At 48.7% G+C, this 18,846-nt stretch overlaps 1 protein-coding gene across 2 annotated transcripts in view; it reads right to left on the minus strand.

The window, feature by feature from the left end:
* Positions 1 to 17,429: 17,429 nt before the first annotated feature.
* The window catches only part of LOC130255150 (renalase-like), a 49,292-nt gene continuing 47,875 nt past the window's right edge, over positions 17,430 to 18,846 (minus strand). For both annotated transcript variants that reach the window (XM_056495547.1, XM_056495548.1), the window contains one exon: positions 17,430 to 17,746. In XM_056495547.1, coding sequence (XP_056351522.1) covers positions 17,549 to 17,746 — 198 coding nt within the window. In that variant the 3' untranslated portion in view covers positions 17,430 to 17,548. The remainder of the gene's footprint in view (positions 17,747 to 18,846) is intronic.

An 18,846-nucleotide genomic window follows, 5' to 3' on the forward strand; every position in this document is an offset into this window, starting at 1 on the left:
ACTTCTCTTTATTATGCTCCATGCCCTGCAAAAATAATTTTTAAGTATTCACCTCAATTGTGTGTGTGTTCATAAATTACATACACAACCTTCACCCCATCTCCTCTTCACCAAGACCTTCCTCCTCTTCCCAATTTTTTTTTTTTTTTTTTTTAGGAAATGTTGGGAAAATCTGTTTTTTCATAATGCTGGTGGTTCTGGATTGATGGTTGGCCTGGATAATCTTAAAGCTCTTTCCCAGCCTTGATGATTCTGTAATTTTTGATGGAAATTTTCATGCCACAAGCCCAACCAGCTCTCAGCACTCCAAACAGCTCCAGGAGGAGATGATTCCTGGTCTTTGGGAGGGAGGTGGAGAGGGGCATTTGAAGGCTGGTGATTTTTCAAAAGGACAAGTGATGGCACTTTTCCTCCTCTCCTTGTTGCCCAGGTAGAAAGTGCTGAAGGATTAAAGGGCTCTGAGTGTGGGGGCATTTGTGCTGCTCATTCCTCTTGCCACATGCACAGCTCAGTCCTTTTTATGGTCCTGCATATGGCACCAGCATCACTGAATTTTTCATCCTAATGGATCTGACCTGTATCAGTCTGTTGGCTCCAGCAGAGATAATTCCAGCTGGTAATTCCAAACATGGCCCAGTGAATTCCCAGCTGCTTTGCCCAGTTTGTGCTGTTTGCACCTGGTTTGGATTGCTTTTGTCCCCCATGGGATGGGATGCAGGGGAAGCAGGTCTGGGATGCTCTGGCTGTGTTTGATGGGAAACAGGAGGGTGAGGGATCAGAGCTGCAGCATCCCTGGGCAGTGTCATTTCACACAGCAAACCGGGGCAGCAGCAATGACAAAAAACACTGCAGCTGGTGAGCCAAGCCTGCCCTTGTGTTTGGAGAGGGAAAAAAGCCTTTTGGTGGTCTCTACAGCCAGAGCTTCTCAGCTCACACTCTCAAAGGAAGGAGCAGCACTGATGGGCTGCTGGCAATTTGAGAAGATTAGAAACTGTCCTACAAGATTAGGAAGATGCAAAAAAATGGGCTGTAGCTACTTTCTTTCCCAGTGCTCTCAGCTGCAGCTGAGAATCTAGACCAGACTTTTTTTTGGCAAGGGGGAAAAAATAAATCTCCTTTGATACTCTGTAAAAAAAAAAAAAAAAAAAAAAAAAAAAAGAAAAGGAGGGAAAAAAAAAAAAGCAAGTAAATGTTAAGGCTTGTGCCTTAAGCAAGGATCTCTTCTGCTGTACAGCAGCAGCATTTTAGAGCTGAAATCCACTTGCTTTGATCGCTGGTGGGAAAAAAAATAAAAAAGGACATAAAAGGGATTTATTGTGAAATAATGGAGTTGATCCCTGGTAATCCTTTCTTTGGGATTAGACTTGGAATATTATTTTTGTGATCTCTGGAATTAGACTCTGCTGGCGTAACAGCCCAGAGCATGTGAGCTGCTCTGCAGGATGAGGCTGAGCTGTGAATAGAGAATGACTTGCACAGAACAAAGCAGATGATGAATTTACAGTTCTATTTTTGATTAGGCAAGGTCTACAGGCAAGCCTAAAACCCAGCATAAAACCAACCCCAACCCCAGGCAGAAAGGGCCCCAAACCTTCTCTTCCTTGTGGCTGAGTTGTTGTGAACTCCAAGAACTGCTGGTTAGAGCTTTTTTTTTTTTTTTTTTTTTTTTTTAGGATTTTCCCATCCATGGGAATTCAGGAGCTTCTACCCTCTCCTGTTGGTGTTGCTGTGGATGAGTTTAAATGAGATTTTTCACTGGAAACCTCCTCTTGTGTATGGCCAAAGTGCTTTCCAGGGAAATTTGGCAAAGCTGGCTTTCTCTGTCCAAAGGGTGGAGAAACCTCAAACCTCAGGATGGAAAATGTGCAGAGAAATCTTCCTGGGCAGGTCGTTTATGGCCCTCTTAAAACAAAATAGGTGCAAAATGTGCTGGGGGACCTTGATGTGGGACTTTGAACTCCCAAATCTTTCAAAGGAAGCTGCTCCAAGGAACTTCTCTCAGCTTCCCTGCCAAATTTCAGCTTTCTGCACTCAGGGGTAGCTTTTGAACCAAGGGGGAAATTCTTCAGTGTTGGGCTTTGAACCAGATGACATTTATAAAAATCCAATAAAAGCTGTGGGCAGAGAGCAAACTACAGAAAGGGGAAAACATTCCCTGCCTGCCCCACGAATTCCTGGGTGTGCTGTTGGAATTGCAACCTCCCTTCTGCTTGCAAAGGTCACTTTGTCCCTGGACTTTGGCCAGGCTCCCAGCCTCACCTGTGATCCCAGAGTGGCACAGAGGTGTGGCAGGAGAAGCAGCAAGGAAATGAGCTCTGGAGATGCCCAGACTGGGAGCAGGGGCTGCTCTGTGCCAGCTGCTCCTCCAAAGCCTTGGCTCCTCTTTTGGGAGAGCCCAGGATGAGTTATCAGCTTCCCCAGCACTGTGTTTCCTGGAAGGGCTGGGGGTAGGATTGCTCTGCTGGCTCTCTGCATTTGGGGAATTGTGCATGGAGTGCTCGGATGGGGATCCCTACCAAAAAAACACTTGAAAGGGATTCTCTGCCATGTAATCCCCCAGGAGGCAGCCAGGGACTACAACCCATTTTTTCCAGAGGTAAAACAGTCTCCTGTTCCCTCTGGGGATGAAAAATGTGCTAATCCTCTCCATTTTTGGCTCAGGGAAGGCAAGCTACCTTTCTGTCCTGGGCTGTAATACAGGATGTGACAGAAATGTGAATTCTGTCCCCATCTGTTAACCAGCTGGGGCAGTGACCCTGATCTCCTGGCACATATTATCTGCTCATGGGCCATCTTTAAACCAGCTGGGCAATCATCTTTATCTTTCCCACAGCCCATCCTCCCTCCAGGAAGATATCATCTGCTGCTGGCCCATTCAGTCCCACTGTGTGACTGAAAATTCCATCATCCCACTGGGAGATGCTCCAGCCAGGGGAGCAGCCAAGCCTTTCCTACCCAGATAAAAACAGATTTTGGACAGCAAGTTATCCATCTTTCCACTGGATTCCAGAGGAAAGCCAGACCTTTCCACATCATCCCTGGACCTTCAGAGGAAACTGCACCTTCTCCAGGAGCACTGCTCCAGCTGAACCACATCTGCCCCTGCAGGAGGATGCAGCCACCATTGAATGGGACTGTGCCAACACCCTGACTGACTGACGGGTGTCAGCTTGGATTCTGACTCTGGCAGGGTTGGGATTGTTCTGTGTAATACTGCATTTCTATTTTAACTTTCCTAGTAAAGAACTGTTATTCCTAATTCCCATATCTTTGCCTGAGAGCCCCTTAATTTCAAAATTATAATAACTTGGAGGGAGGGGGTTTACATTCTCCATTTCAAAGAGAAGCTCCTGCCTTTATTGGCAGATACCTGTCCTTCAAACCAGGAGAGGGTCCAACAGCACCCCACCTGCAGAGCTGCCCCAGCCCTGGGAACAGCACAGGAGGGACCTGGAGCTGCTGGAGAGAGTCCAGGGGAGGCTTCAGGATGATCAGAGGGATGGAGCAGCTCTGCTGGGAGGGCTGGGATTCTTCAGCCTGGAGAGGAGAAGCTTTGGGGTGACCAAATTGCATCCTGAAGGAGCTGATGGGAAAGATGGAAAGGGACCATTCACAAATGCCTGGAGAGACAGGACACAGGGAATGGCTTCCCACTGCCAGAGGGCAGGGATGGATGGGATATTGGGAAGGAATTGTTCCTGGGAGGGTGGGCAGGCCCTGGCACAGGGTGCCCAGAGCAGCTGTGGCTGTCCCTGGATCCCTGGCAGTGCCCAAGGCCAGGCTGGATGGGGCTTGGAGCAGCCTGGGACAGTGGAAGGTGTCCCTGCCCATGGCACTGGGTGGTCTCTAAGTTCCCTTCCTACCCAAACCATTCTGGGATTCTCTGATTATTTTACCTTCTCAATTCTTCTGGAAGCTTTCTCCAAGGGACAAACAGGAACACCCAGATTTGTTGAAATAAATAAAAAATAAATAAATAAATAAATAAATAAATAAATAAATAAATAAATCAGGGCTATAATCTGCCCTCTTGCTGCTCAGTAAAGAGTCATTGCAGTGAGGACTTTGTGTCCAGGTGGAAACCAGAGCAAAGGATGACACAAGAGAGAGAGAGAGAGCTGCTCCTTTCCAGATGAATCCCTCCCTCCTTCCTGGGGCTGGTCACTCCTCCAAGAGCAAAATTCACATCCATGAGCTGAGCTGGCCTGAGGTTTTCACCTTCCCCTTTTAAACCCGTGGATGCTCCCCATCCAAGCCAGCAGATCCAGAGAAAAGATCCTCAATGTTGCAGAAGGAAGAAACCTCCCTGCACTTCTTGCCAGGTGCCAAAATATCAACACAGCCCACATGTCCACACAGGAAAAAAAAAAAGGAAAAAACCACAGGGAGCAGCCCTGGTGCTTTCACATTGCTTAAGTGGGGTGTAGGGTTAATTAGGAAATCCCTGGAACAGCCCTTGGAAGCCAGGCCAAATCCCTCCTCTTCCTCCAGCTGTCCCAGGCACGGCAGGTGGGACTGAAGAAAGGATTTTATGGCTGGGGAAAGAGTGGGAATGGGTGGGAATCCCACCAAAGGGAAGAGGGCTGGCACCATGGCCCCTGCCAAGGGGACAGGAGAATCTCTGAGGATGCCACTGGAGATGTCAGGACCTCTTAGAACCCCCAAAATGTTCAAACTCAACAGGTGTCTAGCAGATATTTTTGTAAGGGAATATTCTGTGTAGCTGTGTGTGAGAAAATCATTTATTTTTTCTAGGGGTTTTCCAAAGCATCCCTGCAAAAAACCACAGTTCTCCTTGAGCACAGAGCAGTGGCTAATACAGGAAAAGGTGTTGGGATTTCAGTTCCAAGCTGCTGAACTCCAGCATGGTCCCAGGAGAGCAATGGGGTGGTTAAACCCACTGGTGTCCCACTGTCCAAGATTGGATAAGAGGACACATCCACTGGCTATAAAATACTGGATCTCACCTCCTTGGATTGATGTTCCCTCTGTTATTTTAGTTTTAACAGGTTTAGAACCCTCTGAGGGACAGAGACCACACTGTCCCTGATGTAAAACAGGAATCCTGCACAAATGAGGATGTTTATTTGCATTTTAGCTCATTAACCAGGGCAAACCCCTGGCTCCATGCCCCTGTGTGAGGCACAGCCAGGGGATTTCCTTGTCAATGCAGATTTCTGGAGCTCCAGGCTCATTCCTCAAGAATTTTGAACATTAAGCAATGTTCAAAACATAGCTGCAGGTGCCACCATCCCCATTCCCATCCCCATTTCCAGGTGCCAGTGTGGATGGAGCTCAGTGAGGATGTTGGTAATTCCAGAGGGATTTGGGATCTGGACTCTGCTCAGAGCCTCAGATTCAGCAGCACAAGCTGCAGCAGGGGAACACCCCACATTACTGAAAGCCAGGCTTTTCAGCACATTCCTGGAAAAAAAAAAAAAAAAAAAAAAGGTGTGGAGGATGGAGAGCTGAGGAAAAATGAGAAAGAATCCATTCCTTAAGTGGGTGAATATTTCCCTCACAGAGGGAAAATAACCCAAATGAGTTAATGAGGAATTCCTTCCAGGGTGTTGATAGCTTCCAAAATGACCCACTTCATAAAAATCCCTGAGCAGCAAAGCACCAAAAGCTGTGAGAGCCCCCAGGTGAAATTTCCCTGCTTATTCCCCTTGTTCTTACAGCTTTTCCCAGGTTTTTGGGCAGAGTTCAAGATGGGGATGATGGGCTCAGGGGATTTGCAGCAACACAGACGTTGTCACGCTCTCCTGACACAGGAAATCAAAGAGACCTTCCCTTGTGAACACAGGGGTGATGAGCAAGTGATTTCTGCTTTACATCCTCACTCAAGCCGAGCACCTGATGATGAAGCCCAGAGTTCAGAGACTGGGGGATGGAAAAATTCAGCTCCCCCAGCCCATTCTGTTTCAGAACACCTGTGCTAGCAGGTTTCTGACTCAGAGAGCTACAGGCTGTCTCGGGATCCAGCCACTGAGCAATGCTGGCAGGATAAATGCCAAGCCAACCAAAATGCTGAACAAGCAGTGCCACTTTTGACGTGCTCACTGCTTCTTTTTTGCCAGCAGAGAAGGGTCCAGGGCTTCTGGGTGACTCAGTTTGTGTCACTGGCTCCTCCTCGGGGTGAGGGTTTCGGAATTACTCACGGCCCCGTGCTAACAGAGCAGATCGTGTGATGCTGCTGGAGTTACAGCTCTGCACCCTTTGAACCCCAAGAGCTGCTGAGCAGGTGACTTCAAAATGAGACCTCCATGCTCTTTTATTTCCCCCCCAGTTTGAGGCAGGTTTCATTCCAGTGAGTCCTTATTTCGGGTTTGCTCGTGGCTGATGGAGACTCAGCAAAAGAATCTCAGGTCTTCACTGGGAAGACACAAGTGGGCTTTAATTATTGATGATACAGAGCTCTTAACCATCACCCAGCCATCACAAATTCATTGCCAAAATGCCAGAGCCTGTCTTTTTCTAATCCAGCTCACACAAGGAAGAAAGATGCCTTGGTGCAGACTGCCTGGGGGCCTGGGCATGTCTGGCAGAGATGGAACAAGGTGGATGGAGAGGGCTCAAGCATCCAAAAAGTACAACCCTCTTTTGACTCCATGGATGCTTTTACCCTCAATTCTTACCCAAGGAAACTAGAATTTGACAAGAACAAAAGGGAAAAACCCCAAAGTCTTGCTTGAGGCATATATCCAAAAGTCTTGTAAGTGGAAAGTCTGGAAGCCACAAAAAAATTGTTTGTTGTGCCAGACAGGGCTATTTTCAAAGTCCCCCCAAGTGTTTTCCTTTGCTCTTCTCTCATTAAAAAGCTACAATGGACCCTGCACAGATGTGTTTTTAAAGGTGCAAAGAGTTGCCCAAGAAGCTGAGGGATCAGGAGATGTGAGGTCTGTGGTGCCTCAGCTCTAGGGGAAAATACCTTGATCAGTGTGGATGGATTTAGGAGATTGCTTCAGTTGTGAAGCTTCCCTCAGCCTGTGCTTTCTGCTGAGTGGAAGCTTGGCTAATTTCCCCCCACTTCTCAACTGCATGGCCACCTTTGTTTTAGCCTTGAAGCCTCCTTGGCCAAACAAATATTTTTATTAATGCTCATCAGCAAAAACATAAACAGAGTTAGAAGCACGGGCTCAGCTCTGATTGTTTGACCTTTCTATTGACAACAGCAAAGCAAAACATTTCTGGGGAGACTCAGTGCTGATTCCTGCCACAAATAAAGAGGTGAGATGAACACAGTGAGCTTTAAATTATTGAAACTGGGAGCTGCCCTGGAAGTATTGATACCAGTGGAGAAATATTCATTGCAAAATGCTGCTCTTTGCTCATCTTGATGGCAGGGACAGGTTGGATTAGGATGGACCTGCCCAGTGGTGTGGACTTGAAGTGGAAACCTCAAATACTGAAGAACCTGGAGTGAAGGTAGAAGGTGAAAATCCCTGTTTTTAGCACAGCCACTGCAGGCAGCCAAGAGCAGCAGGCACAGTGGGTGCTGCTCAGCCTGAGCCAGGGGTTTCTGAATTCCTGAGAGAGAAATCAGACTGCAAAGACTGAATTAAAGCCTGTAAAAAAATTAAAGCATATTAAGCCACTCACACATAAGGCAAAGGTGTAAGTTTAAATTTTAAAATAAGTCAGTCAGTTTTAGTGGGAGCTTTAATGCTTTTACTAAGTGAAAAGCTCAAATGCCAAAGCAAAAGTGTAAGTTACAGTAAAAGTTAGAAAACATACTAATTTTTTCAGTGGAAACTCCAAAACCATAGTTGTAAACAGTACTTATACATAATAAAATTATAGTAAAAATTTTGCTTACATTTTTCAACTAGAACAAGATAAGTCGTGTGTGTAGTTGTCTGTACATAACCTAGCATGTTAAAAAACTAAAATTCTAATAAGTTAAAAAGCAGTAGTCCAAGTTTGTGCCTTAGCTTAGTTAAAAAATAAGAATAAGAATACATATTAATAAAAGTTAGTGCTTTTTGCCATTTCCTTTTGCTTTTTTACCATTGCTTTATGTCATTGACTTTTCCACTTGCCTTTTAAAACTAATGTACTTGGTAATGAATAACCTTTTTAACAACTATTAAATACTTCACTCATTTTATTAAAATAACCCAACCAAGTTAGTTCCTAAAGTCCATAATTCACTATCAGAGGGTTGCAGCAGCCCCAAGAGCCACACTGACCTTTTGGGACTGTCCCTCCCATCCCTCCCCCACAGCCTGGGCTGCCTGTAAACATCCCCAAAATAAAGACACAATTGTCAGATCCTATTTATTTGCCACTGGGAGCCAGCCTGGCAAGGGCTGGGGTTGCCTGAGGGGCTGAGCAGGCAGAGCTTGGGGGATCAGGGCCACCAACACCTCTGGTCTGTCCTTCTCTGAGCAGATCCTGGCTCCAGCATCCCTGGGATGGGATGGGAACAACATCCCAACTCCCTGTGAGCAGATCCTGGCTCCAGCATCCCTGGGATGGGAACAACATCCCAACTCCCTGTGAGCAGATCCTGGCTCCAGCATCCCTGGAATGGGATGGGAACAACATCCCAACTCTCTGTGAGCAGGGTCTGGCTCCAGCATCCCAGGGATGGGATGGGAACAACATCCCAACTCCCTGCTCACCTCTCAGGAGCTCTTCCCATCTCTTCCCATCCCTCTGCTCCCCTGGGTGGGGAGGGAGGAGGGCAGGAAGTTGCTGACACGGGTGGTTGGATTTTGGTTTGGACACCCTCCAGAGAGGAGCACCAAATATTAGTAAACACATCAGGAATCCTTTCCATGTTTGGCAACAGCTCCTCCAGTTTTCCACAGCAGCCATCTCCAGTGGTTTTTCCACCAAGGGAAAAAAGACCCCACTTGGTTGCTTTGCTGCTGGACCCCTTCAGATCCTTCAAACCCAGGAGTCTGGGCAGGTGCTGGGGCAGGATTCTGATCTGGGGATGGATCTGAGTCCTGCAGAGGGAAGGGTGCACACTCCCAGACATCCCAGGGGATTACAGGGTCCTGCAGCCATGTCCAGCCTCTCCAGTCTTCAGGAAAGGAGCAGGATGCTTGGCCTACATTGCTTTGGAAAAGAAGATTATGAAGCTTTTCCTTGCCCTGTGTTGAAGAGGGAATTGCTGTGTCCCACTGGGATCCTCAGGGCAGGGACAAAAGGCCTGTCAAGTCTTGCTGCCTCAAGCTGCAGTCGGTCCCATCAGGAAAAAGACACAGGAATGAGTCAAGCACTGCATGAAATCCCAGTTTTGCCATTTCTCACATCCTGGGATGAATCCAAGCTGCTCCTCTTGCAGCCTGTGAGGGAAATACAACAGTCCCAGTTCCAGAGGAGTGAACTGCCCCAAACCTGTGTTTCTGTGCTCTTCACCCTGACTTCCACTCAAGTTCCAATTTAGGATGAAAAGCACGTGGTCAAGAGCTGGTTTTGGAGGGAAGATCTTGTTTTTTGAGCACAGCACCTCCCACTGCAGGTGTTGAGGGATGTTGATGTGGGATGGAGGTGCCAGCAGCATGAAGAAGAGGAGCTGAGAGGATGAGGGTCAAAAGTGAGGCTTGTAAGGGGAAAATAATTTCAAATGAGACAACCCTGATCCACAGCCAACAGCAAAGGAGAAAAAGAGACAGAATTTGTCTTTTTTCATCTTGAACTCTGTGAGATGGTGAGAGAAGCCATCTGATCTAACTTCTCGTGTGACCAAGCCACTGTGACTGCATGAGTCATCCCACACAGACACCTGGTGATGCTAAAGGTGACACTGAGACACCCACAGCTTGCCACTTATTTTGCCACTGGTGGTTTTCACTGATGCCATCAGTGCTGCTGCAATAACTAACAAAAGGCATGTCCCTTTGGGAACTCCAGGGAGATGCCACCACACCTTTTGGTGCTCTCACCATTTCAGTCTCCCTCCTAGACTTTTGTGCTGCTTTTTCTGGTTTACAAAGATAAGGGGCCTGTCTCACTCCACCCCCTGCCATGGGCAGGGACACCTTCCACTGTCCCAGGCTGCTCCAAGCCCTGTCCTTGGACACTTCCAGGGATCCAGGAGCAGCCACAGCTGCTCTGTGCACCCTTGCTGCCCATGCTGGGCATCCCTCAGCCCCAGCAGCAGGGACAACAAAGTGAGCAGGTCAAGTGAATCCTGCAGGACCAGCTTTGCCATAAAGCCAAAGATGCTAAGGGAGCTGGGAAAGGGGCTCAGCCTGGAGAAAAGGAGGCTCAGGGGGACCTTGTGGCTCTGCACAACTCCCTGACAGGAGGGGACAGCCAGGGGGGGTCGGGCTGTGCTGCCAGGGAACAGGGACAGGACAAGGGGAAACGGCCTCAAGCTGTGCCAGGGGAGGCTCAGCTTGGACAGCAGGAGGAATTTCTGCATGGAAAGGGTGCTCAGGCCTTGGCAGGGGCTGCCCAGGGAGCTTTGGAGTGCCCATCCCTGGAGGTGTCCAAGGAAGGGCTGGAGGTGGCACTCAGGGCTCTGGGCTGGGGACAAGGTGGCATGGGCACAGCTTGGGCTCCATGGGCTGGGAGGGATTTTCCAGCCTCAGGGATCCTGGGATTCTCTAAACACCAACCAGAAGCATCCCCAGAGAACTCCCTGTGCAGCCTCCCAGCACAGCTGGGAAGTTAATGCTGGATTTAGGGGCTTTGCTGGGAATGGGCAGGAGCTCAGTCGTGTGCTCAGCTCCAGCTCTGCCAGCTCTGAACGTGCCAGGGAGTTTTAAGGAGGTTTCCAAATGGCTCCTGGCCCTCTGCAGGGAGGCCAGGCTTCCAGGGAGCAAACAGAGCTGTGCTGAGGCGTGGATGGAGCTGGGATCCTTTCCTAGCCATGGCCAACTGGGAATAAGAGTTACTTCTTTATAGCAGATGTGTAGCTCAAAGTTCACCATAAGGGCACTCACATCCAGAGCACAGCGTGTATTGTTCTGCAAGAAGGCTCAGCTCAGCCCTTCAAAAGGCTCTGGAACAACTAATTTCATTATTCAAAGAATAAAGTGAGGCAGAGGGAGCCAAAATTAACCCTCTGGCTGCTCCCTGGAAGCAGGGATTTCTTTAGCACCCTGTGCTCGCTGATGCAGGCAGAAAATTTGCCTCATTGTGTCCCAGCTCTGTTTTTCTCACTAGTTTAGGAGTTGGATATCTTATTCCTCTCAAAATGACTACCTGGACCCAGGCCAGGCTGAGCACCCCCACATGAAGCCCTCTGTGTGCACACTGCATCAGCAAGTATGGCTGGGGATTTTCATCTCCACTTATGACCTCCAGGGAAAATCAGAAGGGAAAAATATTTTTTTTTGTTTGTTTTTTTAATTATCCATACAAAAAAAAAAAAAAAAAAAAAAAAAAAAAAAAAAAAAAAAAAGTTCTCTTACTGACCAAATTAAAAAAAAAAAAAAATACTCGCAGACAAGAAGGAGAAAAGTCCCACAAGAAAAATTCACTTATTTTTAGGCAGATTTGAGCAAAGAAAAACTCCTCCAAATCACATCCCCTCCTCATCCAAGGATCACTATTGTGTGGCTGGGGCACGAACTGTTCCTGAAATTCTCCCTGCCAGACCAAATTCCTCCCTCTGGAGCTGAGCTGCTGGCTCAGCATCACCCCTAGCTGTGAGTTCAGTTCCAAGGGAAAATCCCAGCACACCTGGAGACAATCCCTGCAGAGCAGGAGGTGGGGAAGGGTCGGCCAGGGACCAGGACCTTGGGCAGGTGGGTCCCTCCAGTTGCTGCTTCACTTCCCAATTCCAGCACAGGCTGCAGGGGAGGAATCCCGGTGAGCTCTTTCACCTGAGCCAGGTTTGGGGCAGAAATCCCGGTTTTGTCCCAACCCAGAGCTGATTTTGGCGAGTCTTTGGCAAGGGCCAGGCTGTGAAACGAGACAGGGATTGTTCACACCCCCTCCCGCTCGCAGCTGGCCTCAGGACTGCCCTTTAAACCGGAGGAAAGCGGGAATTGCACACCCAGGTGCGCTGGGTGAGGCAGCAGCCCCGAATTCCCGGGATGCGGGGCGCTGATGATGCAGGGCTTGGATCATTCCCGCTCCAGCCCGTGGCTATTGCAACAACACATCTGCGAGCGCTTGGAGAACAAAAATCCCTTTGTCCCGCCGTGTTCCCGAGGCTCCATCCCTCCCGTGCCGCAGGGATGCAAATTTGGCTTTCTGGGAACGGGAGGGCGGCCGTGCCTCGCTGAGCTTCGAGGAGCCGAGCGGGGATTTTGTGCGCTGGGAGAGGGTGAAGGAGAGCGGCTCATCCCTTTTCCCGGCGCTCCGGGCAAGGGAAGCCGCTGCCGGGACAGAGGTTGACCTAGATTGCAAGGCGGGCTGGCCCACCAGGCTTAAAAAATAAAATAAAATAAAAATAAAGAAAAAGAAAAGATATAAAATAAAATAAATAAAAGAAAAGATATAAAATAAAATAAATAAAAGAAAAGAAAATATATAAAATATATAAAATAAAATAAAAATAAATAAAAAGAAAATATATAAAATAAAATAAAGAAAAGAAAAGGAAAAAAGAAAGGAAAAAAAAAAATATATAAATATATAAAATAAATAAAAAAAATAAAAAAGAAAGAAAAATATATAAAATATATAAAATAAATAAAATAAATAAAAGAAATAAAGATATAAAATAAAATAAAGAAAAGAAAAGAAAAAGAAAGAAAAGAAAGATATAAAATATATTAAATAAAATAAAAATAAATAAAAAGAAAAGAAATATATAAAATAAAATAAAGAAAAGAAAAGATATAAAATAAAATAAAGAAAAGAAAAGGAAAAATAAAATAAAATAAAATAAAATAAATAAAATATATAAAATAAAATAAAATGAAGTAAAATAAAATAAAGTAAAAATATATAAAATAAATAAAATAAAATAAAATAAAATAAAATAAAATAAAATATATAAAATAAATAAAATAAAATAAAATAAAATAAAATATTTTTTAAAAAATTTAAAATTTCTTCCCACTCTGAGCTGGAAAAGGTTGGTCAAACCCGCTGCCGGTGGCTCGAAAGGAGCCCTGGGTGCTCGCCAGCTCTGCCCACAGCCCGTGGCGAGATGCGAGCGCTGGGAAAGGAAGGAAGGAAGGATGTGCCGCTGGGGCACAGGTGAGGGAGGAGGTGCTGCTGGTGTCACCCGGTGAAGTCACACCGAGCTGTGGCTGACCGCAGCTCCGCCCGGCGCTCGGGGCTCCTTTTCCTGCCAGCACAGCTCGCCCGTGGCCACCGAGCGGGGCTCTGAGTGGCACTGGGTGGCACTGAATGGATGGCACTGAGTGGCACTGAGCGCCCTCGGCGCTGAAACCCCTTCCCCAGATGTTCCCCAGATGTTCGGGGAAGCCACACGCACCTCGGCTGCGTTTTTCCCTGCTGCGGGATGAAAACCCAGAATTTACGAGTTTTTCCAAGGGTTTCATCACCACAACCTCCAAATGACAGCATCCTGCCCTGCACGCCCTTTACTCGGCGCGAAATCTCTCCATTGGGGTTCAGCCATGACTCTCTCCCTGCTTCCATCTATTTACACCCAGCGGAGAAATTTTGCTTGGCTCTTCTTGGGAAGCAAGGCGGTCACTCTCCCTCCTCCTCCTCCCGTGGCCCTATAGCGACAGTGTCACTGCTACCTGATCCCCGAGGTGCCACCTGAATTGGGAATTAGCCCAAATCCCAGGGATGCCGACCGCAGAGCCGGGCACAGCGGCAGCAGGAGGCTCCGGGATTTCGGGGCTTCAGCTCTGCCGAGCAAAGCGGCTTAGGGACGGCACAGCTGAGCCAGGGGCTGGATTAGAGGCAAAACCGGCTCTGGCTGCGGGGAAATCTCTGCACGGGGGCTCAAGGTGCTCTCAGAGAGCAGAGTCTTCTCAGAGTCCTGCCCTGGGGGCACCCGGGCTGCTGGCTCCAGCACAGCCTCCCAATGGCATGGCACAGCCTCCTCCTAATGGCATGGCACAGCCTCCCAATGGCATGGCACAGCCTCCTTCCTAATGGCATGGCACAGCCTCCTAATGGCATGGCACAGCCTCCTCCTAATGGAATGGCACAGCCTCCTCCTAATGGAATGGCACAGCCTCCTAATGGCATGGCACAGCCTCCTCCTAATGGCATGGCACAGCCTCCCAATGGCATGGCACAGCCTCCTTCCTAATGGCATGGCACAGCCTCCTTCCTAATGGCATGGCACAGCCTCCTAATGGCATGGCACAGCCTCCTCCTAATGGCATGGCACAGCCTCCTAATGGCATGGCACAGCCTCCTCCTAATGGCATGGCACAGCCTCCCAATGGCATGGCACAGCCTCCTTCCTAATGGCATGGCACAGCCTCCTAATGGCATGGCACAGCCTCCTTCCTAATGGCATGGCACAGCCTCCTAATGGCATGGCACAGCCTCCCTCCTAATGGCATGGCACAGCCTCCTAATGGCATGGCACAGCCTCCTTCCAATGGCATGGCACAGCCTCCTTCCAATGGCATGGCACAGCCTCCCTCCTAATGGCATGGCACAGCCTCCTAATGGCATGGCACAGCCTCCTAATGGCATGGCACAGCCTCCCTCCTAATGGCATGGCACAGCCTCCTTCCTAATGGCATGGCACAGCCTCCTCCCAATGGCATGGCACAGCCTCCTTCCTAATGGCCATGGGCACAGCCCTCCTAATGGCATGGCACAGCCTCCTCCTAATGGCATGGCACAGCCTCCTCCTAATGGCATGGCACAGCCTCCTCCTAATGGCATGGCACAGCTCCTCCTAATGGCATGGCACAGCCTCCTAATGGCATGGCACAGCCTCCTCCAATGGCATGGCACAGCCTCCTTCCAATGGCATGGCACAGCCTCCTAATGGCATGGCACAGCCTCCTTCCTAATGGCATGGCACAGCCTCCTTCCTAATGGCATGGCACAGCCTCCCTCCTAATGGCATGGCACAGCCTCCTAATGGCATGGCACAGCCTCCTCCTAATGGCATGGCACAGCCTCCTTCCTAATGGCATGGCACAGCCTCCTTCCTAATGGCATGGCACAGCCTCCTCCTAATGGCATGGCACAGCCTCCTTCCAATGGCATGGCACAGCCTCCTAATGGCATGGCACAGCCTCCTTCCTAATGGCATGGCACAGCCTCCTCCTATGGCATGGCACAGCCTCCTCCTAATGGCATGGCACAGCCTCCTCCTAATGGCATGGCACAGCCTCCTTCCAATGGCATGGCACAGCCTCCTTCCAATGGCATGGCACAGCCTCCTTCCAATGGCATGGCACAGCCTCCTGATGGCATGGCACAGCCTCCTCCTAATGGCATGGCACAGCCTCCCTCCCAATGGCATGGCACAGCCTCCTAATGGCATGGCACAGCCTCCTCCTAATGGCATGGCACAGCATCCTTCCTAATGGCATGGCACAGCCTCCTCCTAATGGCATGGCACAGCCTCCTGATGGCACAGCCTCCTTCCAATGGCCTCAGCACCAAGAGGAAACGTGGTCACAGGGATGCTTCAGCTGGGCAGCACCTCCCACCTGCAGCTGCCTTCTACAAACAATTAAAAAACCCCAAGTCCTCAGAACTAAATTAATCTCTCTCTTTAATTTATTTGCATACACTTGTGCATGTCTCTGGAGACACAAGAGACTTGTCTGGTTGATTTCCTGGGATTTTCCCTGGGTGGACATTTGATAAACTGGCAGGTCTATCCATGGCAGCCCTGTTCCCATATTCCCTGATGGTGCCAGGGGATGTTCCCTGGGTGGAAGTGACCACAGCTGGGAGCTGAAAGGCTTTGAGAACCCGTGGGCTTGGCTTTCCTGGTGGTGAGGAAGACAAGAACATCATGGGCTGGGGGCTGGAAGGCTCCAATCCCATTCCCAGTGGCACAGATGGGAGCAGACACAGCCTTGTGTCTGGGAGAATGGAGAGAGCACAAGGGATCTGCCAGTTAATCAAAAATCAGGGGAAATCCCAGGAAATCAACCAGACAAGTCTCTTCTGTTGCCACCCTTCTGGATACAGTGGCCTCTTTGAAACATCACCGTGTCACCCGCCTTGTGTGGGAATTCCTCATCTCCCTGCTCCCAGAGTTCCACCCAACAACACTTCCTCTCCCCCTTGAAAAAACCCCGAGCAGTTTTTATCTAAATCATCTTCATCTCGAGGGGTGCTGCAGAACAGAGGTGTTTTGGTAGGCTGGTAGGATGTTCCCAGGGGGAATTTCTGCATGGAAAGGGTGCTCAGGCCTTGGCAGGGGCTGCCCAGGGAGCTTTGGAGTGCCCATCCCTGGAGGTGTCCAAGGAAGGGCTGGAGGTGGCACTCAGGGCTCTGGGCTGGGGACAAGGTGGGCACTGGGCACAGCTTGGGCTCCATGGGCTGGGAGGGATTTTCCAGCCTCAGGGGCATGAGGAAGGAACAGTTTGACACTCAATTCAAAAAAGCTCCAAATTGAAAATTTCATGACTCAAAAAACATCTTTGAATCTTTGATTTGCTTATTCACTGGTACTTTGAGGAGTCAGGGTGACCAAAGATGAGAGATTGCTGCTGAAAGGACAGAGTCAGAGACATCCCCACTGGTCTGTCACTCCTGGGATCAGAGGCTGTGCTATGCAGAGCCCCTGAAAGAGCATCCCAGCTCTTCAGAGAACATCCACCTGAGAGGAACAGCACAGTGCTGAGCCAAAGATGCCACACATCCAGTCTTCTGCCTACTTTTAAAATTAACAAGTCTTAAATTCTTAGTGTCACTTAAAACACTCCACTAGGAATGGTCAAAGGCAGCAGTAAATCACAGTGGTCAGCTGCTGTGACACAGGATGTCAGATTTGGGTGAAATGCAGGGGTAGAGTTACAAAAACAGAGGCTGAATTGTACTCCTCTAATGGTTTGAATTCTGTCTGCTATATTTTGCTTTTTTCAGTGCTGTGGTAAAGAGGTATTAAACTTGTGATACATGACTGAAGAGGGAGGGCAAGTTTAAATCCAATTTAGAATAAATAAATTATATCTTGGTAATTTCTGAGCCCATCCAGTGCCCCCTGCCATGGGCAGGGACATCTTCCACTATCCCAGGCTGCTCCAAGCCCCATCCAGCCTGGCCTTGGACACTTCCAGGGATCCAGGGGCAGCCACAGCTTCTCTGGGCCTGCCCACCCTTCCAGGAACAATTCCTTCCCAATATCCCATCCATCCTTGCCCTCTGGCAGTGGGAAGTTATTCCCCCTTGTCCTGTCACTAGGACAAGCAGTAAATAAGAAATTTCAAAGGAATAAACTCTGCAGCTTCATGGATTTTTGTGCTGCTTCAAGTCAGGCTCCTCAGCATAGTATTTGTGTGCTGTAAAAGTATCAGGAGACCTGGCAAGAGTGCTGGAGCTCCTTACCTCTGCCTAGAGCCAGAGAAAGTCTTACTTCAATCAAAATAACCACCCTCAGCCCAGATCCTGGAAAATTCAATTTAATTCCATCCCAATAATTATTCCAGCGTGTCTTCCTTTATTTGTTTTTTTGCAAGACAACGTTGATGCTAAGCTCAAATTCAACCCATCCCAGTGAAATTCATAACAAATCTAGAGGGAGTTTAGCAGCCTGGCTTTGAAATTGCTGTAAATGAGGCTTCACAGCCTCTGCAAGGCTCATGGCAGACTCTATGCAGCCATCAAAGTTGGAACGAGTGAATGCATCACCCCCACAGATCAGGAGAGGCTGAGTGTGAAGAATCATCTGTCCTGGACAATTTGGCACAGCTCTTGTAACCTGGAACACATAAAGGGAGTGGGAGAAGTGCTTTATTTACCTGAATTTCACACCAGAAAGATCTGTACCCCTGAGAAGCACATCACAGATTGGTTTGGGTTGGGAGGGAGCTTAAGCTAATCTCATTCCACCCCCTCCATGTGCAGGGACACCTTCCACCATCCCAGGCTGCTCCAAGCCCTGTCCAGCCTGGCCTCCCACTCCAGAAAGTAGACCCAAACCATCAAAGTAGCACAGTAAAATACTTATTTCTGGGAGATGAAGAATGAGAGCAAAACTTTAGAGTGTGTGTGGAAATTTAGAGACCTTACAGCCTGTTCTGTTTCATTCTCAGCCCATCTCAGCAGGTGTGACTGGTCTGACCCTGGTGTAGAGATCTAAAAAAGTGTGAGGGTGATCTCACATCAGCAAAGTAGGACAGGAAAAGGAACCTCCTGTCTCTGGGATCACAGAATCCCAGGATTCCCGAGGCTGGAAAATCCCTCCCAGCCCATGGAGCCCAGGCTGTGCCCAATGCCCACCTTGTCCCCAGCCCAGAGCCCTGAGTGCCACCTCCAGCCCTTCCTTGGACACCTCCAGGGATGGGCACTCCAAAGCTCCCTGGGCAGCCCCTGCCAAGGCCTGAGCACCCTTTCCATGCAGAAATTCCTCCTGCTGTCCAAGCTGCTACAGCATGATCCAGAGAGTGCAATTTTCTTTTGATAATTTCTTGGATTTCCACCCAGTAAACCATTACTGTATCCCCTCGTGGGACTGTCAGCTTCCAAGGAATCTTGCTAAATCCAGGGGATTTTTCCACTGATTCAAATGTACCCTCAGCTGGCCCCTGCCAAGCCATTCTCTGCCACTGCCAAGTGTGGATGAGCTGCAAAGCACCCACATTTATGTTGCTGGCTGCATTTTCTGCTACTGGGTGTTAGCAACTCTACAAAGGAGGAAATTAGCTGAAATAACCAGTTACAACTCCTTACCCTTTATTCATCTTAACACAGGAGTCTATTCAGGTATGCCAAATTCAGAGATTCTCCCTCAGACCAGTTTTAAGTCAGTACTTAATTTATCTGTGAGTTTTCCTCAAAGATCAAGCTGAGCACAAACAA

The sequence above is a fragment of the Oenanthe melanoleuca genome, chromosome 6 (assembly GCF_029582105.1).
Source record: "Oenanthe melanoleuca isolate GR-GAL-2019-014 chromosome 6, OMel1.0, whole genome shotgun sequence".
NCBI lineage: Eukaryota > Metazoa > Chordata > Aves > Passeriformes > Muscicapidae > Oenanthe > Oenanthe melanoleuca.